At 36.5% G+C, this 23,955-nt stretch overlaps 2 protein-coding genes across 2 annotated transcripts; both read left to right on the top strand.

Moving 5' to 3' along the window:
- The first annotated feature begins 593 nt into the window (after positions 1-593).
- Positions 594-8,094, top strand: adnpa (activity-dependent neuroprotector homeobox a). Its single transcript, XM_060857915.1, has 4 exons — positions 594-960; positions 1,380-1,492; positions 4,920-5,009; positions 5,133-8,094. Exons 2-4 carry the CDS (start codon positions 1,385-1,387, stop codon positions 7,761-7,763), a joined length of 2,829 nt encoding a protein of 942 aa, XP_060713898.1. The 5' UTR covers positions 594-960; positions 1,380-1,384; the 3' UTR covers positions 7,764-8,094.
- Positions 8,095-15,905: 7,811 nt separating this feature from the next.
- Positions 15,906-22,879, top strand: fam83d (family with sequence similarity 83 member D). The gene is made up of 4 exons (XM_060858546.1): positions 15,906-16,491; positions 19,340-19,507; positions 19,747-19,871; positions 21,464-22,879. The coding sequence occupies exons 1-4, from the start codon at positions 16,018-16,020 to the stop codon at positions 22,338-22,340; spliced, it is 1,644 nt and encodes a 547-aa protein (XP_060714529.1). The 5' UTR covers positions 15,906-16,017; the 3' UTR covers positions 22,341-22,879.
- Positions 22,880-23,955: the final 1,076 nt, after the last annotated feature.

The raw sequence follows: 23,955 nt of genomic DNA, 5'->3' as shown, positions 1-23,955 counted from the left end.
AGATAGATAGATAGATAGATAGATAGAACTTTATTGTCATTGCATAGTAGATAGACAGATAAATAGGTATATTTGATATTTTATTTGTGTTTAGTAAAAATTCTTTTTTTTTTTATTCAATCTTTAAATTATGCTTTTCATAATTATCCATAGGATAATTAATGGATTTAGACAGTAAACAAAGCTTATATACTGCAAACCTGGAAAATTAAAAATTGTTTACAAATGTTTCATTACTCATTTATTGAATTAGAGTGGTTTGGGTTGTTAATTACAAAAAGTAATATATTCATATTTAAAATCTAATGTATTATGTCAGAATTCTTTTGTGAAACCTGTATAGGTTTATAATAAGGGCCTATTTATTTTATTTTATTTTATTCCAGTTTAAAATTTATCTCCAAGTCTGTTCGTTTGGGACTTCGGTGTTTTATCTGCTGTTTATAAAAACGAATGATGTTCAATGCGTTTTCTTCCGACCTCCATTATTCCCGGACCGAAACACACACCACGTGGGTTAATTCACCAGCACCGAATTCATCCGCACGAGCTTCCGTGGAGGCAGCATTATGGTTTAACTTACACAAAATGTCACTTCCGGTGAATCAGTTCGCCATCTTGAACAGGCTTGGCTAGTTGTATGAAACGGTCTAGACCTAAAGAAAAAAAAAATGTTCGATCTGCTATTTATAGTGATAGTATTGTTTCTGTAACGTCTAGCTGGTGTTAAATTCAGCAGAAAGATCAATGATCTTCTAAAGACAAACGCAGATTTAGCCGATTATGGAAACCTATAGATCCCCTAAGATAAAGTTAAAAAGATCCGCCGGTAGCAAAAACCGAACCCAACGACAATTACAGCGTTTGTTTGTTGGTTTGCTTGTTTTATAATCTCCAGGACTAATTCATTCAAGAGTAAACGAAAAGTTGCAGGAAACACCTGCAAAAAAACAAAACAAGGTAATGTTCTTGTTAATGCTTCCACAAATGTGTTAGCTTGCTAGCTAGCTAGCTAACAAATGACTAGCAGTACATTATACATTCAGCTGCTGCAATGTTTGCTTTAACATTTCTTAGCTTTCTAATAACTAGTAACTATTTGGTAACCTTTTCGTACCACGGCATGTTTTAAACAAGCTGGTTAGAGGTGATATTTTTGTTAGCCAGTTGATCGGAGGCCCACTACTGAATAGCTGGCGTTTATTGTTTAGCTATTTTTATTTTTTGTGTGTGTGTTATATACATTCTTTCGACTAGCTACTGTGTATATACCATGTTTACTTCTCTGTGTCTGATAAGTGATGTGATCCTGACCATGTACTGGTTTGCAGTATTGTTACAGGATTAAATGATAAATTTTTTTTTTGCTCTTTATAAAGGAGAAATGTTTCAGCTTCCAGTAAACAACCTTACACGACTGAGAAAAGCTAGGAAAAGGGTCAAGAGGCTGTTGAGTGATATTGGTCTGGACTACTGCAAAGAACATATAGAGGTTAGTAATGCAAAAAATGTTTCATTTGGTTTATATGATAACTTTCTCTCTAAAACAAAAGTATAATTAGCAACCAAGACCTGTTTCAACAATGTCCACATCTCTGCACTGCTAAAGCCTTTATATTTATTCACTGTGCACATATATTTTATATATATATATATATATATATATATATATATATATATATATATATATGTGTGTATATGTGTATATATATATATATATATATAGTATAAATATATATATATATATATATATATATACACACATATATGTGTATATATATATATATGTGTATATACACATATATATGTGTATATATATATATGTATATATGTGTATATATACATATGTTTACATATATATATGTAAACATATGTATATGTATATATACACACATATATATATATATATATATGTGTGTGTGTATATATGTGTGTGTGTGTATATATATATATATATATATATATATATATATATATATATATATGTATATATGTGTGTGTGTATATATATATATATATATATATATATATATATATATATATATATATATATATATATATATATATATATATATGTATATGTATATATATATATATGTGTGTGTGTGTATGTATATGTATATATATATGTGTGTGTATATACATACATATATATATATATATATATATATATATATATATATATATATATATATATATATATATATATATATATGTATATATATATAAATAAATAAATAAAATATTACATTCTGTACATATATTTACATATTTATCTGCACTTGTCTATTTGCACAATTGCTACTCTTTGCACTTCTGGTAGATGCCAAACTCTATCTGTCCATCTATCTATCCATCCTTCTAGCAGAGAATCCCAGTTGTATGTTTGTAGTATGTTGTGGTTTTTTTTTTTCCCCCCAAACTTATTCTACTGTATAAGATCACAAGATGTTTTAAGATCCGATATTTTAACTCCTTCAGCTGTAGAAAGCATCCCACACTTTTTTAGCAGGTAGAACAAATAGTTTTGGTATCTGTAACTAGACGAAAGTGTTTGTAGACCATGAAAAATCAAACCCTCACATCTCAATTATAGGACATTTTAGCTCTTACAATAAAAATAAATGTTGTTAAATAACCTATGTTTATAAAAATACAATGAAATAAAAGCAAGGATTCCTAAATTGCACTTTATTATTTACATATGTAGAAGTATATACTGTCAGTATTTTTAAACTATATTCTTTGTATTTTTATGGCCCAAACAACAAGGTGTAGTGCCATATTGTATCTGTTATTAATATAAATAGCCTTTTATAAAATAAAATAAAACTGTGTGCAGTTTCCATCAAGCTACACAATAATACCACCTGACCATCATACATATAAATTATGTATGGCGTAGGAAGCACATAATGTCTTCCTTAATGTCTTTGTATGCTGTAGTATTAAGTTTTATGAAATATGCAAGTTGAACACACCATTTAATTGCACTTATATTTTGATTGTGAATTTGATGTGACTTATATTGATAATGGCTTGATGTGCAGTGTTTTAAATCTAGGTGTTTGAGGAAACTAATACAGTTTAAATGGTGTTCTGCAACTGTGAAATATCAAGATAAGTATTAGTATGCTGCACTTAAAGATGAACTGATTAACTGTCTGCCAGTTCTGTTTTTCTGAATGGGCACAACTAGAAATCCTTCCTTGAAGTGTTTTCCAAGAAGAGACTGTGTTGTGATTAAGTGTCAGCAAGGCTTTGGCCATATACAATAAAATACTTCAAGGAAATATAATACACAGGAAATATTTTTAGAATATTGTTTTCATTATTCATATTTAGCAGACTATACTGTAATATAACCATGGCTATGTATTTTGTGAACATTGAAAAGAAAATATATTTTATGTGAGCAGAACTGTCACCCCCTCAGTGTTTAATTCTTGCACCATTTGGTGTAAACTCTAGAGACATTAGTGTGTGAAATTACCAGATCAGTTTATGTAATACTTAAACCAGAATGTCAGGCACCAACAACCATTCCAATGTTAGTCGTAGAGAGCACACATTTTCCCCATTCTGATATTTGATGCAAGGTCTCTCTCTCTATCTGTGTGATTTTATGCGTTCTGCTGTTGTGACATGAATAGTTGATTGGATAAGGACAGGTTGTAAGAGAATTGGCAATTTACGTTAATCTGTCTGCATTCTCCACAAACATATGTATGGGAATTTTGGTGAAAATTGAACTGCCCACATTCTAAATATATATTAATTAATTATGTTAAGGACACAGTAATAAGATCAGCAGCTTAATACAAAAAAAGAGACTATACACAGTAACTAATCTAACGTGTAAAACACACACAAAGGTCAACAAAGGAGAGTCTTGAACAGAGAATGAATGAATTGAATATTAGTGCATTCCTCTAGCAATGTACATTATTTCTCCACCAATGTATGCATTTAACCTTGTTGTAGTTCTTTAAAAGGGCGTTAAACTTTGCCTTTAAGTGCACCAGTTCGGCAATAATCTGGAGTTACTGTACTTACATTGGATAAGGAATCTCTTTTGTTGGATGGGCTTTTGTTGGTGTTTTGGGAAGCCAATTACAGCTGGTGAATGAGTGATATGTGGACCATCTGAAGGCTCTCATACAAGTTTCTGAGGAGCACTTAATTCTGCCAGGCTAATTAAGCAGGGGGATGAATTTTGAAACTAACCAAAGTTGGCTAGGATAGGTGGGTGTAAAACAAAAGAAAAATGGATGGACCAGTCTAGTTTAGACTAGGTTTTTTTTGTTTTAGTGCGTGTATGTGTGAGTCATGAGGGTTTAATATTAGAGTGACCAAACCCCAATGAGGTTGTGACCGATCGTACATCGTCTTTGGTGTGACTTGTTACCATACTGTCACGTTATTAACCAACTGTTTAAAAATACACAACTTGTAGTGAATATAAAGGTTCTTTTTTCCAAAAGAAATCCTTTAATTGTTCTTTTTGTCAGGATATGACTTCTGAACATGGCTGAATGAAATGTTACTGAAAGGTGTATAAATCTCCGAGATGAGCATCAATTTTATATAATATTTAACCTTTACAAGCAATATAACCTATTATAACATGCTATATGGCTTGTGCAGTATCTGCTATATCTGCTTTTCTGGTTTCTTCAATGTCCACACATGGTTTTTCAGTACACGCACCAATGAGCAAAAGAAAAATCACAGCTTCTAAATGTAATATATTGTTCAAACAACATATATTTTAAAGTAACATTTTAAAAACAGTAGAAGAAGATATAAATGCAATTGTTGCAAAACTCTGAGGTGTCATTGATTTAAGAGTATTATGAACATTATTCTGTAGTGTTCTGACAATTTCAGTTTATGTTTTTAATTTTGGTCTTCTTTAGGATTACAAAGCATTTGGTCCTGATGAGTTCTATATGAAACATTTTTACCTTGATGTGTGCATGTGGGATCCATCCTGGACAAAGTCACAAGTAAGACATTTTAACTTTAGATAATTTTCATGCATTTACTAATTTTGTTCCAAACTATTTACTTATTGTTAAATAGCTTTTTCCCCTTGCTCACACATAGATTTCCCTATTTATGTGTTTTAGGACTACAGAACGAAGCAATTTTGTTGCTCCGATTGTCCCTTTGCTTCCAAATACTTCTCAGCCTACAAGAATCACTTTCGTAATGTGCACAGAGATGATTTTGAGAACCGCATCCTTCTCAACTGCTCCTATTGTATGTACAGTGGGAACAAACGAACTCTGGAGACTCATGTTAGGCTGTTCCACATGCCTTATAATGTTGTACGACAGGGTATTGCCAGTCCACTTGGAACCATGGTAGGTGGTAAGGACAGTCCACGGATAGACAAGCCTATGCTGACTGACAGAAAGGAGCTGGCAGTGTACTACTGCAAGAAATGCAATTACCGGGACAGATTATACAATGTAGTGCGCAGGCACATTTATAGGGAACACTTCCAGCATGTGACTACACCTTATGTAGTCAGAAATCCAGAGAAGCAAGAAAGCAGTGAGGAAGCCACAATCAGTAGTTATGGGATTCACTGTAAAAGTTGCCTCTTTGTCTGTCGTTCCTACGAGGCACTGGTTCAACATGTTATTGAGTTCCATGAACATATTGGCTATCAAGTAACTGCCATGATTGGTCACACCAATGTTATGGTGGCTCGTTCTCAGGGCAGCATAATTCAGAGGGGTGCTCCAGTCACACCTAGAATACCTTCACACATGGTGCAGCCTGTTAATTGCTTTAACATGCCCAAAGTAATGAGAGTGCCTGTTGGCAACCATTTTAAGCAGGGTGTCACAAGTCCTGGCCAACCACTGTGCATTACTCTACCTGACAAAGCTCTGTTGTCCAGCACAGCTTCCCAGTCATATACAGGAAAACACCAAGGTAGCTTAATGTTAACATCACATGGTAATGTGTCCCCCTCAGTGAAGTCCCTACCCCTCTCTTCACTGCATCCTGCTACTGCCACTGCCACTTTGACCTCATTACAGGCCAAGAAGGGTTCCGCTAATGCACTGAACACCTCACAAACACAGAAGTGGAAGATCTGCACAATTTGCAATGAACTCTTTCCTGAGAGTACATTTGCTCTTCATGTTGAAAAGGCGCATCAGCTTGATAGGGTGCAAGCTATAGCTAAGTACATTATGAAGATCCACACTTTCACAAGCAAGTGTCTGTATTGTAATCGCTACCTGCCAAGTGACTCTCTGCTAAATCACATGTTAATACATGGCCTGACATGCCCACAGTGTGATTCCACATTTTATGAGGTTGACAAGATAGTAATGCACAAGAGGCAGATGCATCCAAATGAACCAGCGGATCTTACTATTGACTCTCCGCTGACATTTGATCTGACACTTCAACAAGGCAGTCCAAAGAATGTGCAGCTTATAGTGACTACCTATAATGTGAAGGAAGCACCCAAGTCACTATCCACAACTGTGCATTCACCAAACAATACTGGATCTGGGTCTACAATAATTGTAGAAAAGGGGCCAAAAAGATCCAGTGAATCATTGATGAGGAAGAACCAAGAAATTGGCAAGACGCTGTGTCCTCTCTGCTTTGCCATTTTAAAGGGTCCCGTTTCTGATGCACTTGCACAGCATCTTCAAGACCGGCACCAGGTGCTACAAACTCTCCATCCGGTTGAGAAAAAGCACACTTACAAGTGTATCCATTGTTTGGGTGTGTACACAAGAAACATGACTGCTTCCACAATTAAGCTTCATCTAATACACTGCCGAGGGGTTGGACAAGCTCCAAAGGTTCAAGACAAGTGCATTTCAGCTCTTAAACGAGAAATGGTTGCCTCATATCCATTTGACTCTAAGAAGAAAAAAATGGTTGCTCAAAATAGATACCATCCCACAATATTTGTGGAAAAACCTGCAGATCCCATTCTCATCTTGGATCCCAGAGATCATGCAGATGAGTCTTATGATGCACGTAAGGCTTTCCTGACCACATATTTCAACCAGCAGCCATATCCATCCCAGCGAGAGATAGAAAAACTCGCTGCCAGCCTATGGCTGTGGAAGTCTGACGTCTTAAGTCACTTTGCCAACCAAAGGCAGTCATGTGAGCGAGACTTTGGGATTCGAAAACCATTAGTCTTACTAGGCTTTAACATGCAAGCAGTGAACCAACTCAAGCATGAAATGAACTTTGATTGTGAGTGGTTGTTCACAGTTGATAATAAGAAGAAAAGTGAAAATTCAAGAACTGCAAAAAAGAGACTGAATGCTTTTTTTGATTTGTCTACTGACAAGAGCACACACACACATGTGAAAGAGGCTCTAAACCATGGAAAATGTAAAGAAAGCAACTGTGCCTTCAAGCCAACTCCTGAGTCTTCAGAAACCATTGCCAATGACTTTCACAGAGAATCAGAACAAGAGGAGCTGTCGATGGAAAATAGGACATTGAAAACAACACCTACATTTCCTTCAATGGTTCAAAATTGCACAAAAGGGACAGTGCTGCAGGAGAGGTTCCTATGTAAGAGAGGTGGCAGGGTGGCAAGTACAGATTTTACCAAGGAAGGGTCAAAAAGTCTAGATAGATGTGTGTCTGGTACCAGAACTGAAGAAGCAGCATGGTCAGGAGGCATCTCCCCGAATGAGAGCCTTTATAGGCCAGCTGGACGATTTGAAGAGAAGGGGAAAGAAATGGGTTTGCTGGGCACTTGATCCAAGTTTTGGGCAAAGTCTCCCAACTCTCAAGGCAAACTTCCTTCTGTCTTGTATTAGCCCTGAAACTTACATTGTGACAATTTCTTTTTTGTATCTTTTTTTTTTTTTTTGATGAAGGTACAAGCTTACTGAAAGGACACATTTTACTTTCACCATTCCTGTTATGAACAAGCAGGGAAAAAATAACATATTGGATCATTTCATCACACATGTCCTCCTATGATTTTTACTGCCTTGTATATTTACTCACACAGTTGAATTGTTACAAAGTGTAGAAAGTCTGTTTCTCTCTGATTAAAAAATAAAATTAACATTGTAATTTACTGTATAGTGCTTGGATATGAATTTATTGTCCTAAACAAAGGTCAGTGGATTTAATTTTATTACTTATGACCTCAATTTTCACTGACTTATTGATATTTCAGTAGATCCAGTGGCTTTAAAAATTTATTGGATTACTAAATCATGGCATATATTTAAGTTTTGATAATATTGTAAACATTGGTAATTTTTAGTTGTGTGAAAATGTTTTTCTATTGCTAGCATTTGAAGATCAGAGCCATGTTTTTTTTCCAGATCTGAATAAAGGTAACTTGGCTTTATGAGTGTTAATTTAATTATATTTTCAACATGCTCTCAAGCTTTTCGATTGGATGGAAAATATTTGTGACTAGTAATGATGCAGAAAGTCTTTTTGCAAACTTCTAACAGAATGTCACATTGCTTCATGTATGGTCAGTTTTTTTTGCTTTGTGACTTTCTTCGTAAATCTTTGAATTTCTCTAGCTCCTTCAGTTACCTTTGGTCTCTTGGTTGTTCCTCTGATAAATAGTCACACACTGATATTTGGTGGATGAATGGACACTTTAAAGGTTTTTTTTTTGCACCACAGAAAATCTTTCTTTTTCAAAGTAGTCCTAGTCCAGTATTATTTGAAATAATACAAATAGAGAATTTGCTGACAAACAATTTAGCTTGGCCAAACCAAAACATTTGGCCGGTACAGGCCAACGAAACTGTGGGCTACTGAAAGAAACAAAAAGAGATTTTATACAAATTGATCGTTATAGCAAAAATGCATTTATTTCCTAAATCATTGGATATAGGAAGACCAAAAACTTCTTCACAAAACAGCAGAACTTTGGGGGTCATATCTGAAAACAGCCTCTGCAGCCACAGTGACCTAGATGTTAAGTCAGGCTGCATTAAATGAGGTCACCATAAAACTAATTGGTATGGCTCTTGTTCGACGATTAGAATGCAGGGTTCCTGCGGGGTCTTAAAAAGTCTTAAAAGCATTGAATTTATTAATTTGGAAATAATACCTTAAAAAGTCTTGAATTTTGATGTCTGGGTCTTAAAAATTGTGCTGTATGTAACTTTTCCATATTGTAATTTTCCTCAAAAGTTTCATTTGTCAACCACGATTATTTTGATTCAATGACGTAGTATAAAAGAGTGGCGGAACCAATAATTGAGAACGCAACGCAGCCCCGGGTCACCGTACAAAATACTGCGAACACGCGATGCCTTCAGTAAAGGAAGATCACGCGCTGCGACACCACAGCCATAGACTACAACACAACACAACAAGCAAAGGAGAAGCGCGAGAAATCAATGAAAATCTCAGCATTCCACAGGAAAGGTTGACTGACACACGCAGTTATATTTTTAAAGTTTGTTTTTACGTTAGCTAGCTACCAATTTCATTCTGAGGTTATGGGGAAATGTAAATTTAATGAAGCGTGGCTAGATAAAAACTCTTTGTCATTGGTTAAAACCAGTGGACAACAATGCTTTTGAGGCGCTTTGCACCATATGCAAAAAAAAGGATTCAGCTAGGTACAATGGGAATGAAGGCATTAGAGTCTCATGCCAAGTCGTCTAAGCACATAAACGCTCTCAATGGACAAAAACAAACTTCTTCCATCGCCTGCGTGTTTCACTGGCTAATGTTAGCCAGTTTGCTGCTAGCGCTGCAGAACCTCCAGCTATGGCCGCAACTAGAGTGGATCTGCGCACAGCTTTTGGGTTTTCCACACCAACACTGACCTGATCTCCAGATCCAACCTCTTGCGGAGAGGCCATAAGGAGAAGTTGACGGAACTGGCTGTCCTTGATAAAGACATTGCTGCCCTGAGTGAAGAGCTAAGGAGTTGACTGTGTTTCTTAATTTAATTTAATTTATTGTTGAGTTCTGATTTTTGATGTTTATTGTTCAGGGGTCTCTCAGTTCCCCATATTCCCAGCATGGAATAAGTAGCTAGCTCATGTTAAAAAAACAACTTAACATTGTTTGGCAAACTTTCTTGTGGCCTACTGAAATGTTTTTATTTTTCACACTGCTTGGCTTATCTTTTACCCATTCCACATTTGAAAAATAAATGAACACAAGTTCAAGGATTTAGTTTTTCTTTGCTGGTAAGGACGTGAAATAGGTATTAATTTTTTATATAAATGGTCTTAAAAAGACTTGAATTTAACTTGAAGAAACCTGTAGGAACCCTGGAATGGAGTGCACAAGGAAAATACTTTGTATTAGTTTTAAATGATTGTCATCAAATTAACTGTAATCTTGAACCATACAAAGTATTGCTGAATAAATAGATTCAGGCAGGCGTTTATAATGTGCAAAAGAATGGCCCGGTTGATTAATTTGATCAGATACTTAAACATTTTTGTAATCTTGTACATAAACCCTATTGCTCAAACCCCTATTAATCAATTAGTACAAGAGTTCCTGCAGTTCTCCACAGGCATTTCCCTGTTCATAACACCAGGTCTTCGAGGACACTGGCATTGTCTTCTAAAGCAATGTGAAGAACACCATGTAATGAACCATCTAATAAAAAAATTTGATAGCAAACATTTTCAACGTGCCTCTGCAAACGGCATAATTCTCAACGTTTTTTTTTATTTATTTATTCGGGTCTCAGGTTGTAGCACTGCTGTGCACATCATATAGAAGGTAAAGTATAGTTTGCTATATATACTCTGACCATAACTGATGTGGAACCAGGTTGTTTTCCTCAGCCCTGCTGTTCAATGCTTCTAGCTGTCTCTGTGCTCAGCCATATAAGCCTGATCCTCATTTTCAAGCAGTGAAGATTTTAATTTTCTTTTACATGACTGAGCTCCAGGAATGGCTAGTCTTTCTCAAGGTGCTTATAAGAATGCTTTCAAAAATATGAGTGAGCAGACAATCCAGCCTCAATCCAGCATCTTGCACACTTTGTACACTACAGTATGTATTGAACTACTCCAAAGTTTTTTGCACAAAATGAGCCCAAGATTGCTGTGTCTAATTAAACTGAACCAAACAAGCTAGTTGTGAAAATGACATGAGCTGCTTGGTTGGTTAGGTGGTTAGATTAGGTTATTTGCCTCTTTGTTTCACTAAGGGATATTGGCAAATCCCCTTGAATCCAATGTCTCGTACAGTCATGTCAACATTAGGAAGTGGGTTAATTCTATATACATCTATGCTTTCCATAAATTATTATATTTCACACTTGGCTAAACAAAATACAATTATTATAGTTACTCAATTCTCATTTGGTAAATCTGGTTTTATTAGTTTCATAATAATTTCATTCATATATGTGGATTCTTTATGGACAAAGTGGACTTAGGTTGATGTTAAGAATGGTAAACAAATGGCCTCCTCTTTTTAGTTTAAACCTCAATAGTAAAGTACTACAACATGACAGTTCAAGACATTCATGGGTCACTCTTTTACTTTGATGAGTTTCAAGTTGTTTTTGAAGGGATTATCTTGCCGGCTCAGTTTATTTAAATAGTTGAGATGTGTCCAGCACTTAGCCTCTAGATGGCACCACTAGCAGTTTTACTACTTAGTATTTATTATATTTTTATTGCTCGATCATTTATATTACAACTATTATTTCTCTGGATTAATTATGATAAAGTGACCTATAAAGTGAACTATGACCTCAGTTAATTCCAGAATAATGCCTCGTTTGGTAGATTCTCAACTCTGCAGAAGTGGCAAGGCTCCAGTATATATATATATACTGTGTGTATATGTATATGTATATATTTATAGATTATATGCAAATGGATCAGCAATTTCTGCAAGCTTACAACAGTCCCCTTCATCTATTGTCAATGTCTCCCGGAAACCAAGCAATATGAACTGGCAGAGAAGACCATGCAGAAGAGGAATATTTAATTTTGGTCCATGAGAGATGTGCTGGGATGTAGACAGAATTGACTTAACAGACACAATTGCACCATTGATGGCACAGTTAATGCCTGGGTTGGTATTTAGTTCAAGTTCAGAATTAGGGAAAATTGGTATTTAGTTCAAGTTCAGAATTAGGGAATCGTTTATCAACGCTTGATTGTTTCTGATGTATTGTTAATCTCAACTGATCAAAATTTGAAGGAATATTAGCTGTGCATATATTATTGTTCTACTAGCACGTTTTACAAAATAACCAAAGCGCTTCAACAAAAACCCTTGGAAAACTGGTTAACACTGAAATTGAAATTTGAGAACAGTAACTATTATAGTACAAATGAAGATTATACAACAAAAATCTTTAAGGGATTTTGTGAAGTGGAGAGGTCCTTAAACCACAAGACTTCCATCACCACCATTCACTGACTTTTTTACACACTTTGGGTTTAGCCTTTCCCAAGTTTGATGCTGAACATGTTTCCCATCTAACCCAATAAATTAAATTGAGCTTTGGATCTCTCGTAAGATTTGATTTCCTCTGTCCACACAACAGGCTGAAATTATCATGGTTTTGGGGATGTTTTCTGTAGGAGGAGTTGGGCCTCTTATATAGCTACATGGGTGAATGCAAGTGTTTATCACAACCTCCTTTGTCAACATGCAGTTTCTTCTCTGCAAGCATCGCCCAGTCAGCCCACACTTTTCATACTGTACAATGCCCCGTCACACTACAAAAAAGATTTCATTGAAAAAAGCAATTCCTCTCAGCAATTCAATTGAAACTCAGAACATTGAAATAATGAAATTAGCAGCCAGGATTACTGATATAAACCCAACTGAAAAGCTCTGGAAAATATGTGGCAGTAAAGTTGTTGCTAAGAAACCTACTACAATTACCAAACTGAGGAAAAGACGAGTGGAAGAAGAGTGGATCAAGACACACACCAGAGCAGTGTGAGAAACTAGTGCCATCCTGCGGCCACAAAGGAGTCAATTTATTTTGTTGTAATCATCTTTTGTTCTACAATTGTTACTGTTCTCTAATTTTAATTATGTTCCACAACAACGTAACTTGGTTATTTTGTAAACATGCTAGTAGAACAGTGGTATACCCACAGTTAAATATTCCTTCAGGTTTCGAGCAATGATGATTATGATGATTATTATTAGTAGTAGTATTAGTAGTAGTGGTAGTAGTGTTCACTTGTAACTGTATGTGCAGTTAATGATGTACTAATGTTTCTTCATTCTCACTTAAGGAATTGGAATCTTCTGTTTTTTTGAGGAATATGAATTATATCAAGCCAAATGTCCTATCGGTGCTTTTTTGTACTCTTTACATCAACAACAGTTCAGTATTCTTTGCATCTGTTTAGCAGCAACCTTGTCCACCTACTAAATGTAAGTAGAACAGAACAGAACAAAGAACAGCCAAAAACTACACCAACCATTATTCACAATTTAGTTAATGGTCCCTATTTTTCTGGTTAATTCAAACCAATCCCATGTATTGACATCTCTGGACTGGCTTTCACTCACTTCTTGCCTGAGATTTTTTAGTTTATTTGTGATTTCAGTAAAAGTTCCCACTTATGCTGTATTATTAAGTATATACAGTTTCCCCCTTCCTGATTTTTCTGCATGTGTCACACTTTAATGTTTCAGATCATCAAACTAATTTAATTATTAGTCAAAGATAACAAGTAAATGCAACATGCAGTTTTAAAATGAAGGTTTTTATTATTAAATAAAAACAAAATCCAAACCTGGCCCTGTGTGAAAAAAGTGTTTGCCCCTAAACCTAATAACTGGTTGGGCCACCCTTAGCAGCTAGAACTGCAATCAAGCGTTTGCAGTTAACTTGCAGAGTCTGTTACATCACTGTGGAGGAATTTTGGTCCACTCATCTTTGCAGAATTGTTGTAATTCAGCCACATTGGAGGGTTTTCAAACACGAACCGTCTTTTAAAGGTCATGCCACAGCATCTCAATAGGATTCAGGTCAGGACTTTGACTAGGCCACTCAAAAGTCTTCATTTTTTTATCTATTTATCCAAGTTTGCTTCAGCTTGAGGTCAAGAACAGATGGCCACACATTGTCCTTCAGGTTTTTTTGGTAGACAGCAGAACTCATGGTTCCATTTATCACAGCAAGTCTTCCAGATCCTGAAGCAGCCAAACAGCCCCAGACCATCACACTACCACCACCATATTTTACTGTTGGTATGATGTTCTTTTTCTGAAATGCGGTGTTACTTTTACACCAGACATAATGGGACACACACCTTCCAGAAAGTTCAACTTTTGTCTCATCAGTCTACAGACAAAAGTTTTCTGGCAAAAAAATTGTTTTCTGGCAAATCTGAGACCTTTTGTGACATCTTGGAGTTGTCGCTGCACTCTTCGGGTAATTTTGGTCGGCTGGCCACTCCTGGTTCACCACTGTCTAATGTTATCGCTATTTGTGGATAATGGCTCTCACTATGCTTCACTGGAGTCCCAGAGCTTTAGAAATGGCTTTATAACCTTTTCCAGACTGTTAGATCTCAACTACTTTCTTTCTCATTTGTTCCTAAATTTCTTTGGATCTCGGCATGATGTGTAGCTTTTAAGGATCTTTGGAGGATCTACTTTACTTTGTCAGTCAGGTCTTATTTAAGTGATTTCTTGTTTGCATACAGGTGTGGCAGTAATCAGGGCTGGGTGTGGCTAGAGAAATAGAACTCATGTGTGATTAACCACAGTGTTATGATAGAACACTTTTTCACACAGGGCCATGGATTGATGATACATGGGTGTATGGATTTTGTTTTCCCTTAATAATAAAATCCTTCATTTAAAAACTGCATGTTGTGTTTACTTGTGTTATCTTTGACTAATATTTAAATTTGTTTGATGATCCTAAACATTACACAAAAAACATCAGCTGGGGGCAAATACTTTTTCACACCACTGTAAGTACAACATAGATCACCAAACAAAACTCACACATCCTTTTTCAAGCAATAACCTCACAGTGTTCATGAAGTTAATGGGATTGCTTGCTTCCATTACTAGAGATGTGCACCCAGAGACTGAGTGTATGCTGTGTTCGCAGGCACATCTTAGGAGAGCCATTGATCCAAACTCACCATCCAAGACTTTGACATTATGCAAAAAAAAAAAAAAAATAACTTTACAACTCAAACAAGTACATCTTGTATCAGCAATAACACTAATGCAATAGCAGCCTTGAATATTCAGACTCTGACTGAAGACTCTTTTGACTCAAGCTTTTGTTGCCATTCTGGAAGCAAAATTATGCGTCATCTTGTTAACATTGCAGGGGTTATATCTATGCTTCAAATACTATCAGCATACACCTGGCCATGTCCTGGTCTGTGCTTGAATGTGTCTTTCCTCTGATCTTGCTGCCCCTCACTTCAGAAGTTTGATATAACTAACCTCATCAGCTGAACACTACTGCAATTATGATGCCATGCTATGGTGCTAATCATGTTATAAAGACGAACTTGTCCAGTTTATTAAAATACTCTTGAATTCGAATTCTATACCTATATTTATTTACTACTATATAATACTGGACTATATTTATTGAACATTCCTGATTTTGGAATGGCAAGCAAACTAAGGGGGGGTGAAAAAACAGCAAAGTTAATTGAAGCATGAATGAATAGGAAAATAAATAAATAAATAAATAAAAGCAGAAAGAGAGAGAGAGTAAAATATCTGTTTTAATGTTTTAAATTGTTTTACGTTCTTTTCTGTTGTTTTTTAAAACGCACGTGCGGTTCTGTGATTCGCGTACAGTTTTTATGACCAGGATACCTGTTGACGTCACAAACTCCCCCTTCCTGTATACTTACAAATTCAAACTTGTGGCCAATGAACGTCAAGCACAATCGAAGGGTATCAAATATTTAACGTGCACGGGCAGAAATGATTAGCAGAAAACAGAAGGCTTGACTAAATGACTAAAACAGACGTTTTTTTTTTTTTTTAACTTTTTTTTTTATTATTATTATTATTCAATAATTGAAAATAAGTATGGCTATGTCACAGTGTCTGGATGATTTACCGGACTGGAGAAGGTCGGAGGTGCGGCACGATTCAAACCTAAAAGATTTATATAATGAAAGGCACCGACTTGCCCTGGAAACGCTGGTATCCGAAGGAATCGACTCCTTTACAGATTTTCTGAACAAGGAGAGAATTGCGAACTTTTTAACCGATGACGAGATCAGACGAATCTCCCGTGCCGCGGTTGTACCGAGATGCGTTTCCCTGGTTGGGGACGATTCTCATTTAGAGCAACACAGCACATTGGATTGTTCGTCTGCCACGTATTTCCCCGAGGTTTCCGACCTGGAGCCCCCGGTTTTAGAACTCGGTTGGCCCGCTTTCACTACAGGGTCGTTCCGTGGAGTCACGCGCGCTGTAGCCTACTTTCAGCCAAGTTATGGAGAAAGCATTTACAGCTGCAAAGAAGCAGTAAGAAGGATGATAAAAAATGCAAAAGAGGTAAAACTTTCTATTAAATCCTTAAACTGTCATATATATTTGCTATTTAATACTGAGCATTATTTACTGGGACGTGGTAGACTAATGGTTATGTTAACCAGAAGGTCATGAGTTCGAATCCCAGGTCCACCAAGCTGCCACTGCTGGGGCCCCTGTGAGACACTCTGCATAAGGGTGTTTGCTAAATGATGTAAATGTACTGAGCGTTCCCTGATTCCCTGCAGACGAAATTTTATTCTCTGTTCCAGCTACCCACTACAGGGGTATGCTTGTTTAAATAAAAATAAATAAATAAATAGTTCCACAAATAAACAGTAAGTGATATCTGGGCATTGAAAATTGTGCGATGGGAGGTTGCGGTGATGGTGGTGGTGGTGGTGGTGTTTGTGTAGCCAACATGACACAAGGTTATTTTGGTAACGTGTTATATTAATACCAATGGCTAAATTGCAATGAATTAGCTTGTTAACTACAATATATTATAGAAACGTCTGCTGATTGACTTGGACATTGGTGACTTGGTGATTGGCCAGGCAAATACCTTCAAATACGCATTTTCCCCGATGAAGCAGCTTATTGTGTTGGCATTGTGGTTTGTTTTGCTACATGAAGTTCCTCCAATTATATTGGATGCATTTCTTTGTAAACTGATAGAATGTTTCTGTAGACTTCTTTTACACATTTGCACTTGACTATTAATAAAGATTAGTCTGCTATTGTTTTCCTTGACCTGTTTGATGTCTGGTTGTTAGTACACCATTGGATTCTGTCTTTTTCAACAGATTACAAATTGTAGTATTGGCTTTTGTCCGATGCTTGTCATATTGCTATTTTCATACAACAATTAAACAATTGCACAGTTACGATTGTACCGTTAAAGTCACAGTGATCACACTTTTGTTTAATGTTTAATGTGAACAGCCATGACCTGTGTCTAGCTCTGTGTCTAATCCATGTACAGTTGAGGCCAAAATTATTAGCCCCCCAGGAATTTTGGAACATTTTCCTAAAGATCTTTCCAATGTTTGCAGCATTGATAAAACTTGATATAATCAAACATTCGCCAGTGCTATTTAGTAGCTTTTGGTACATTTTGGAATATAAAATACATTTTTAGGCTTGCTTTATAATCAAATATAGTGAAAATGGGGTGGTCAAAAATATTAGCCCCTTGTGAATATTTGCTTTCAACACACACCCAATTAATCAATCAGCTTTCAAAACACACCTAATTAATCAATCAGCTTTCAAACCACACCTGTGCAGTCAATTGGCTTCCTAACAACACCTGGGCATTCAATCAGCATTAAAGGACTCCAAGGAACAGGGCACTTGAACACATTATTGGGAGAGACTACTTTTACTCACCATGCCAAAGACAAAGGAAATCAGTCTTGAGCTCAGAAAGAAGATAGTGGAGGCTCATGATAAGGGGGAAGGCTATACTGCCATTTCCAAGCTTTTCACAGTGTCTAGAACCGCCGTACGTTGCATCATTGCCAAGTACAAGGAGACAAATTCTGTAAGAAACAAACCTGGGCGTGGTCGTAAGCGCAAGATTTCAAGAACCCTGGAGAGGAAAATAGTCAGAGATATCAGCAAGATGCCCCAGACATCTGCCAAGATGATTGTTGCTGACCTGGCCTCTTCTGGAGTTGATGTTTCAAGGAACACAGTTGTGAGGGCTTTTCATCGTGGTGGGCTTCAGGGCCATCGTCCCAGAAGAACCCCTTTACTCAAACAGCGGCACATCACAGCTAGACTGAGGTTTGCCCGTGAACATTTGAAAGGTAAAGATGAGTTTTGGGAGTCTGTGCTTTGGTCTGATGAGACTAAACTGGAACTGTTTGGGCACATGGATGTTGCTTATGTTTGGCGAAGAAAGGGTGAGGCCTTCAACCCTAAGAACACAGTTCCCACAGTTAAACATGGTGGTGGGAGCATCATGCTGTGGGGCTGTTTTGCAGCTTCAGGCACAGGGAGCCTTGTTCGGGTGCATGGCATCATGAAAAAAGAAAATTATGTTGACATTTTGAGGGATAATATGCAGAAATCTGCTCGTAGTCTAGCCTTAGGTCGTCGCTGGGTCTTCCAACAAGACAATGACCCAAAGCATACATCGAAATTGGTCCAACAGTTCCTGAAGGATACCAAAACAAAGGTCCTGGAGTGGCCCGCACAGAGCCCAGACCTCAATCCTATTGAGAATGTATAACTGCCTAAATGAGCAGGTGTACAGGTGTATATATTAAAGTGGATGGTGCGTGTACTTTGGTGATTGTTCTTGTTGAAACAATAACCAAGTGAAGCTCCTGCTATAGCATAAATGGATGTTAATTACTTTATTTAATATAGGGTCTCTCAACCTACAATTACTGAATCCCTAGGGGTTTGTGTGGTGTTCAAGGTGGTTAATTAGACTGTGAGGAAAAGATCATTGTCACATTAAATAAAGTTTTATTAAATAAAATTGTTTTCAGGTTTATCATTTCTAAACAGTCTATGTCTCAAACTTTATTCTTAAATTATTTCTATAAATAATTTGCAATCTATAATTTATTCAACTTTCTCTTTTTTAATAAAAAAATCTATGCTTTGTAATCCTTTACATAAAGATATTTAAACAGCATTCACATAAACACATAAACTCCAAGAAATCTTTTAAACATTTTGAGTAGGCATTGTCATAATTATAATTGTCTAATAATAATTAAAATGTTTTAATTATGATCACTGTAGTTAACTGTGTACCTGGTAATTGTACCTATTTTTTTTGGTGCAGACATGACAAAAATATACAGGACAATATATTTTTAATTTTTTATTTATTTATTTATTTATTTTGCAGGTGATTGCCATAGTAACCGATTCACTAACAGACCTGGACATTTTCCATGACCTGCAGGAGGCATGCACGCAAAGGCGTGTCCCTGTGTACATCCTACTAGACCAGGCATCTCTCCCAGCATTCATACAAATGTGCAAAAACCTTAACTTGCAACTTGGTGACCTACAGGTATGTTTATTGCCATTTTAATGCTTCTCCCACCCTTTCTGGATATCTGAGTATGGCTGTCTCTTGCCCAACTATTTTAAAAAGACGTTAAAGTTAATTTTCAAAGAATGTGGTATGAGTATTCCTCTAACCACCAATGCAAAACAGTCTGCTGGTTAGTGCGTCTCTTCATCTTCAAAGCTAAATTTAATTAAGTGATATTGATTTTTGAAGTTCACTACAAATTCTTTGTTTTGCAGCTAATGAGAGTGCGGACACTAACAGGTTCAACTTACTACATGCGATCTGGTGCTCGAATTACTGGGAAGGTTCATGAGCGGTTTATGTTGATTGATGGAAACAGAGTAGCCACAGGCTCCTACAGGTAAGGTTTAGACTATATATTTATTGGTCATGACATGGCAACATGAACCAGGAAACCAATACACATGCTAATTTCCATAGTTATAAATATAATATAAATATTATTAATAATAATAATTATTATTATTTAATTATATTAAATATAAATATAACTCTTTACTTTTGCTGTTTACTTGTGCTGTTTTATAAATATCAGAAATTCATAAAATATTAGCATGTATAGTTCTTATTTAATGCTTACTATCCCTCATTAAGGCATGCAGGTCCAATAATGAAATACTGTCCTTGTTAGGATCTCATTTTAATCATTACAATTCATACTTGACCAAAATAAAAAGAGACAGACATGAAATGATTTTTTTTAAGTACAGCTAAAGATTCTTGTAATCAACTTTGGGTATTTGTTTCCTATTAATCATGAAAAATCCGCTGTAGTCTAATATAAAGAACTGTGCATGTATGTTTGTGTCTGTGTCTGTGTGTGAAAAAACAATGTACAAAGGAACTAAACCAATTTGAACAGTATGGGGTGGGGCTGAGTGAGGGATGTACTTAAAAAAAAAGTGATCAAGCACAAATGTTTTTGTGTGTACAAATGAGTGAGACAAGTTGTGATCACAAATGTTTATTTCTCATGCACAGACAAACTGACATGGTTTTCTTAATTTTCTGATCATGTGGGGGCCAACTTCACACAGGTTATTTTTGGCATTTCCAGCATTAAACACTAAGGTCAAGGGAATTTTTGTCTGGAATATTTATTAGAATAAAAAAGAAAAATATTTGATAATACAAGTCTATATACTGTCAAGATAAATTCAGGAGGAAAGCCCCAATAAATAATCTCATTGGAGTGAATAACTTTTTTAGTAGTAAAAATTTGAGAGTTATATTTTATGTATTGAGACCTTCAGTTGTACTTTAACACATGACTATCATGATAAGAGTCTGGTATGATAATGGTATGATGATGGACATGTCCCAGCTTGTAATGCAAGATCAGACATGTTACAATAACGCTACATTAAAGAGAGTTTAGTGCCTGGCTGATGATCCAACTGTGGCAGCTAATTAAATCATTGCATTGATTTTGGGAAAAAAGATGTAATCGTAACCTAATCTAAACCAATTACGCAAACTGGTAATCTGTCCCTTTGATAAGGCTATTTGGATAGAAATATACATAAGGCTTTAAGACAATGTACTGGTTAATCTCCTCAAAAGTTCTTTATTTGTGACTGTATTGACAATGATGTATTTTTCCCACAAAATCTCTTTTTGCAATGTGTAAATTATGCATCTTTACAACATAGCACACTCCACATATGATGTGAAAACTTTTCCTAAACTTCAGAAGCTAAGCTCATTTGGAGGACCTTGCTAACTCTTTCGTATACAGAATATAGAAGAGAGGGTCATGCAGTCCAACCAATTCAGAGAACTAAGACATTTATTCTCTGTTGGACTCCCAGCTTTGCATAATTGTGGCATTGTCAGTATTTGAACCATTATTGAATGCTTTGGTGCTTATAGTGCTTAAATTTTCTATTCAGGAAAGATTAAGATAATGTTGATTTATTTCTTCATCCTTAGGTTCAACTGGACTGACGGTAAACTTAACAGTAGCAATCTGATTGAGCTATCTGGCCAAATCACAGAGAACTTTGATGAAGAGTTCCGCATCCTCTATGCTCAATCTCTCCCACTTGACACAAGAGTTACCTCTAGTATTCAAAACAGCAGCATCTATGATTACCAACTACTCAAGCCCAAAGGAGCCTCCGGTTCCACAGCAGCAGTCTGTAAACCAATGAGGCTGACCAGCACACCCAACAGAGCTCACATCAAACACTCTGGAAAAGAAAGTGAGATTGAGTGCATTCCACTACCTGGTACATTAAATCTTGAAGGGAAGTGGATTGAGAAAGATTTTGGACATGATCCTACTGCTGCTGAAGACAATCCTGTGAATGTTGAAAACTTTGCTGTATCTGCTAACACTGTAATTGTGGGAACTACGACACATACACCTGCCCAGTTTCGTCACATGTCCACACAGACTAGCTACCTGAATTTAGATGACACAATGCAAATAAAAGCAATCACTACTCCTCAGGATTCTTGCACCATAGCCCTAAACTCTGCCTGCAGTAAAAAGACAAGCAGCCCTAGCCATTCATCATCTGCATCAACAACTACCACACCCAGGGAATGTTCATCTCAAGTAGAGGTGCAGTACTGCCCATACATCAACCGCAGTATACTTCCTACAGGCAGCAACCTGAGAGATAGTGTATGCAAACTGACCAAAGAACGGCATTACCATTTTTCAATCATTCGCTCCAAGCTGGACCACATGGTAATGATGCTATCCCGTGGGAGTGGGCAGATAGATCTTGTTGGTCGGCACCATGGGGTGAAGGGCAGTGTGTTGGTTGGGACATGGCCAAGGTCACGTTGTCTGCAGTAAAGGGAGCAGTCTTGGTGTCGGGAATGTTTTGCATTACATTTATTGTCTTTCAAGCTGTAATTTAGTGGAACATGTGTTCCATTTAAATACTTTATGGGGGTTTGCCGAAGCACATTTTAAGAGCTTGAGTAAAAATAATATAGTATAGTTATTACATGTTTATTGTTAATGTTTTTCTAGACTTTATATAATTAAAGGTGGTTGGGTCTTCTTGACAGTTAATTATGTTTAATATTAAATTTGTTCATTTTAGTGGTATAATGGGATCTTTTGTTAATCAGGTGATGTAAATTGATAATTTACAGAAATTGTAAAGGTTTAGTAGTATTTTGCACAGCCATGTTTTCACTACATTAGAATACATAAGGTACTGGGTTCCTGAAATTCTAATTCATAAATCAAAGCATTCCAAGCTTTTGCTTAATTTAGCGGATCAAAAAATAGTGCAATTCTCTACTGCAGGTGTCAAAGATTAGAAGAAAATTATGATAATAATAAAATAATTTTCTCAATAAAAATTGAGTTGTGTTGAGAGTAAATGTTGACTGCTATTCTTTCTTAATCTTTCTTTATCTTTTTGTGATTAATCATTTTGTTAATAATACCTAGATATGTTATGCAAGTATGTCTTTCAAAGCAGCACATCACATTTTATAATGTAATCTATGGAGACCAAGAATAATTTGCAGTATTCAGACTTTTTAGACCAACTGGATAAGATGTGGCAACACAGAGCTTATGACACAACTGGTCCTTTCCTGGTCCCCTGTGCATAGAATTTGTTTATTCATTCAAACAAATTTAAAAACTCTATGGCAGACTTCAGAATGGCCATAAATTCTAGAACAAAGTAGATTAATTTGTACACATTTTGCAGTGGTAAGAAACATATGGAGTAAATTAAAGTATTAAATGAATAACATCTTGTTACAATGGCACCTGTAAATGTGTGGAATATATTAGGCAGCAAATGGTCTCAAAGCTGATGCGTTGGAAGCAGAAAAAATGGGCAAACATATGGAACTGAGCAACTTGACCAATTTGACAAGGCCCAAATTGTGATAGCTAGATGACTAGGGCAGAGCATCTGACAATGCAATGATTAGTGTCCAAGGAAGGATAACCAGTGAACAGGTGAAAGTCATAGGCACCCAAGGCTCACTCACTCACTCTCACTCATTTTCTACCGCTCATCTCGGGTCACGGAGCCTGTCACGGGGGCATCATCGGGCATCAAGGCAGGATACACCCTGGACAGAGTGCCAACCCATTGCAGGGCTCATACACACTCTCATTAACTCACGCAATCACACACTACGGACAATTTTCCAGAGATGCCAATCAACCTACCATGCATGTCTTTGGACCGGAGGAGGAAACCGGAGTACCCGGAGGAAACCCCCGAGGCACGGGGAGAACATGCAAACTCTGCACACACAAGGCGGAGGCGGGAATCGAACCCCCAACCCTGGAGGTGTGAGGCGAATGTGCTAACACTAAGCCACCGTGCTCCCTTGCACCCAAGGCTTATTAATGCAATTGTAGAATGATCCCTCAGAATAGCTACTGTAACACAAATTGCTGTTGGCTATAGTAGAATTAAGTAATTGCAGCT

This window comes from Tachysurus vachellii, chromosome 22 (assembly GCF_030014155.1).
Source record: "Tachysurus vachellii isolate PV-2020 chromosome 22, HZAU_Pvac_v1, whole genome shotgun sequence".
Taxonomy (NCBI): domain Eukaryota; kingdom Metazoa; phylum Chordata; class Actinopteri; order Siluriformes; family Bagridae; genus Tachysurus; species Tachysurus vachellii.
Note: the sequence above shows the minus strand (reverse complement) of the source record. Positions and strands in the feature narration are given on the sequence as shown.

Coding starts and splice junctions, on each gene's coding strand:
- adnpa (XM_060857915.1), top strand. CDS start 1,385: ATGTTTCAGCTTCCAGTAAACAACCTTACACGACTGAGAAAAGCTAGG. Junction 1,493..4,919: donor ACTGCAAAGAACATATAGAG/GTTAGTAATGCA, acceptor GGTCTTCTTTAG/GATTACAAAGCATTTGGTCC. Junction 5,010..5,132: donor CATCCTGGACAAAGTCACAA/GTAAGACATTTT, acceptor TATGTGTTTTAG/GACTACAGAACGAAGCAATT.
- fam83d (XM_060858546.1), top strand. CDS start 16,018: ATGGCTATGTCACAGTGTCTGGATGATTTACCGGACTGGAGAAGGTCG. Junction 19,508..19,746: donor TGCAACTTGGTGACCTACAG/GTATGTTTATTG, acceptor TTTGTTTTGCAG/CTAATGAGAGTGCGGACACT. Junction 19,872..21,463: donor GTAGCCACAGGCTCCTACAG/GTAAGGTTTAGA, acceptor CTTCATCCTTAG/GTTCAACTGGACTGACGGTA.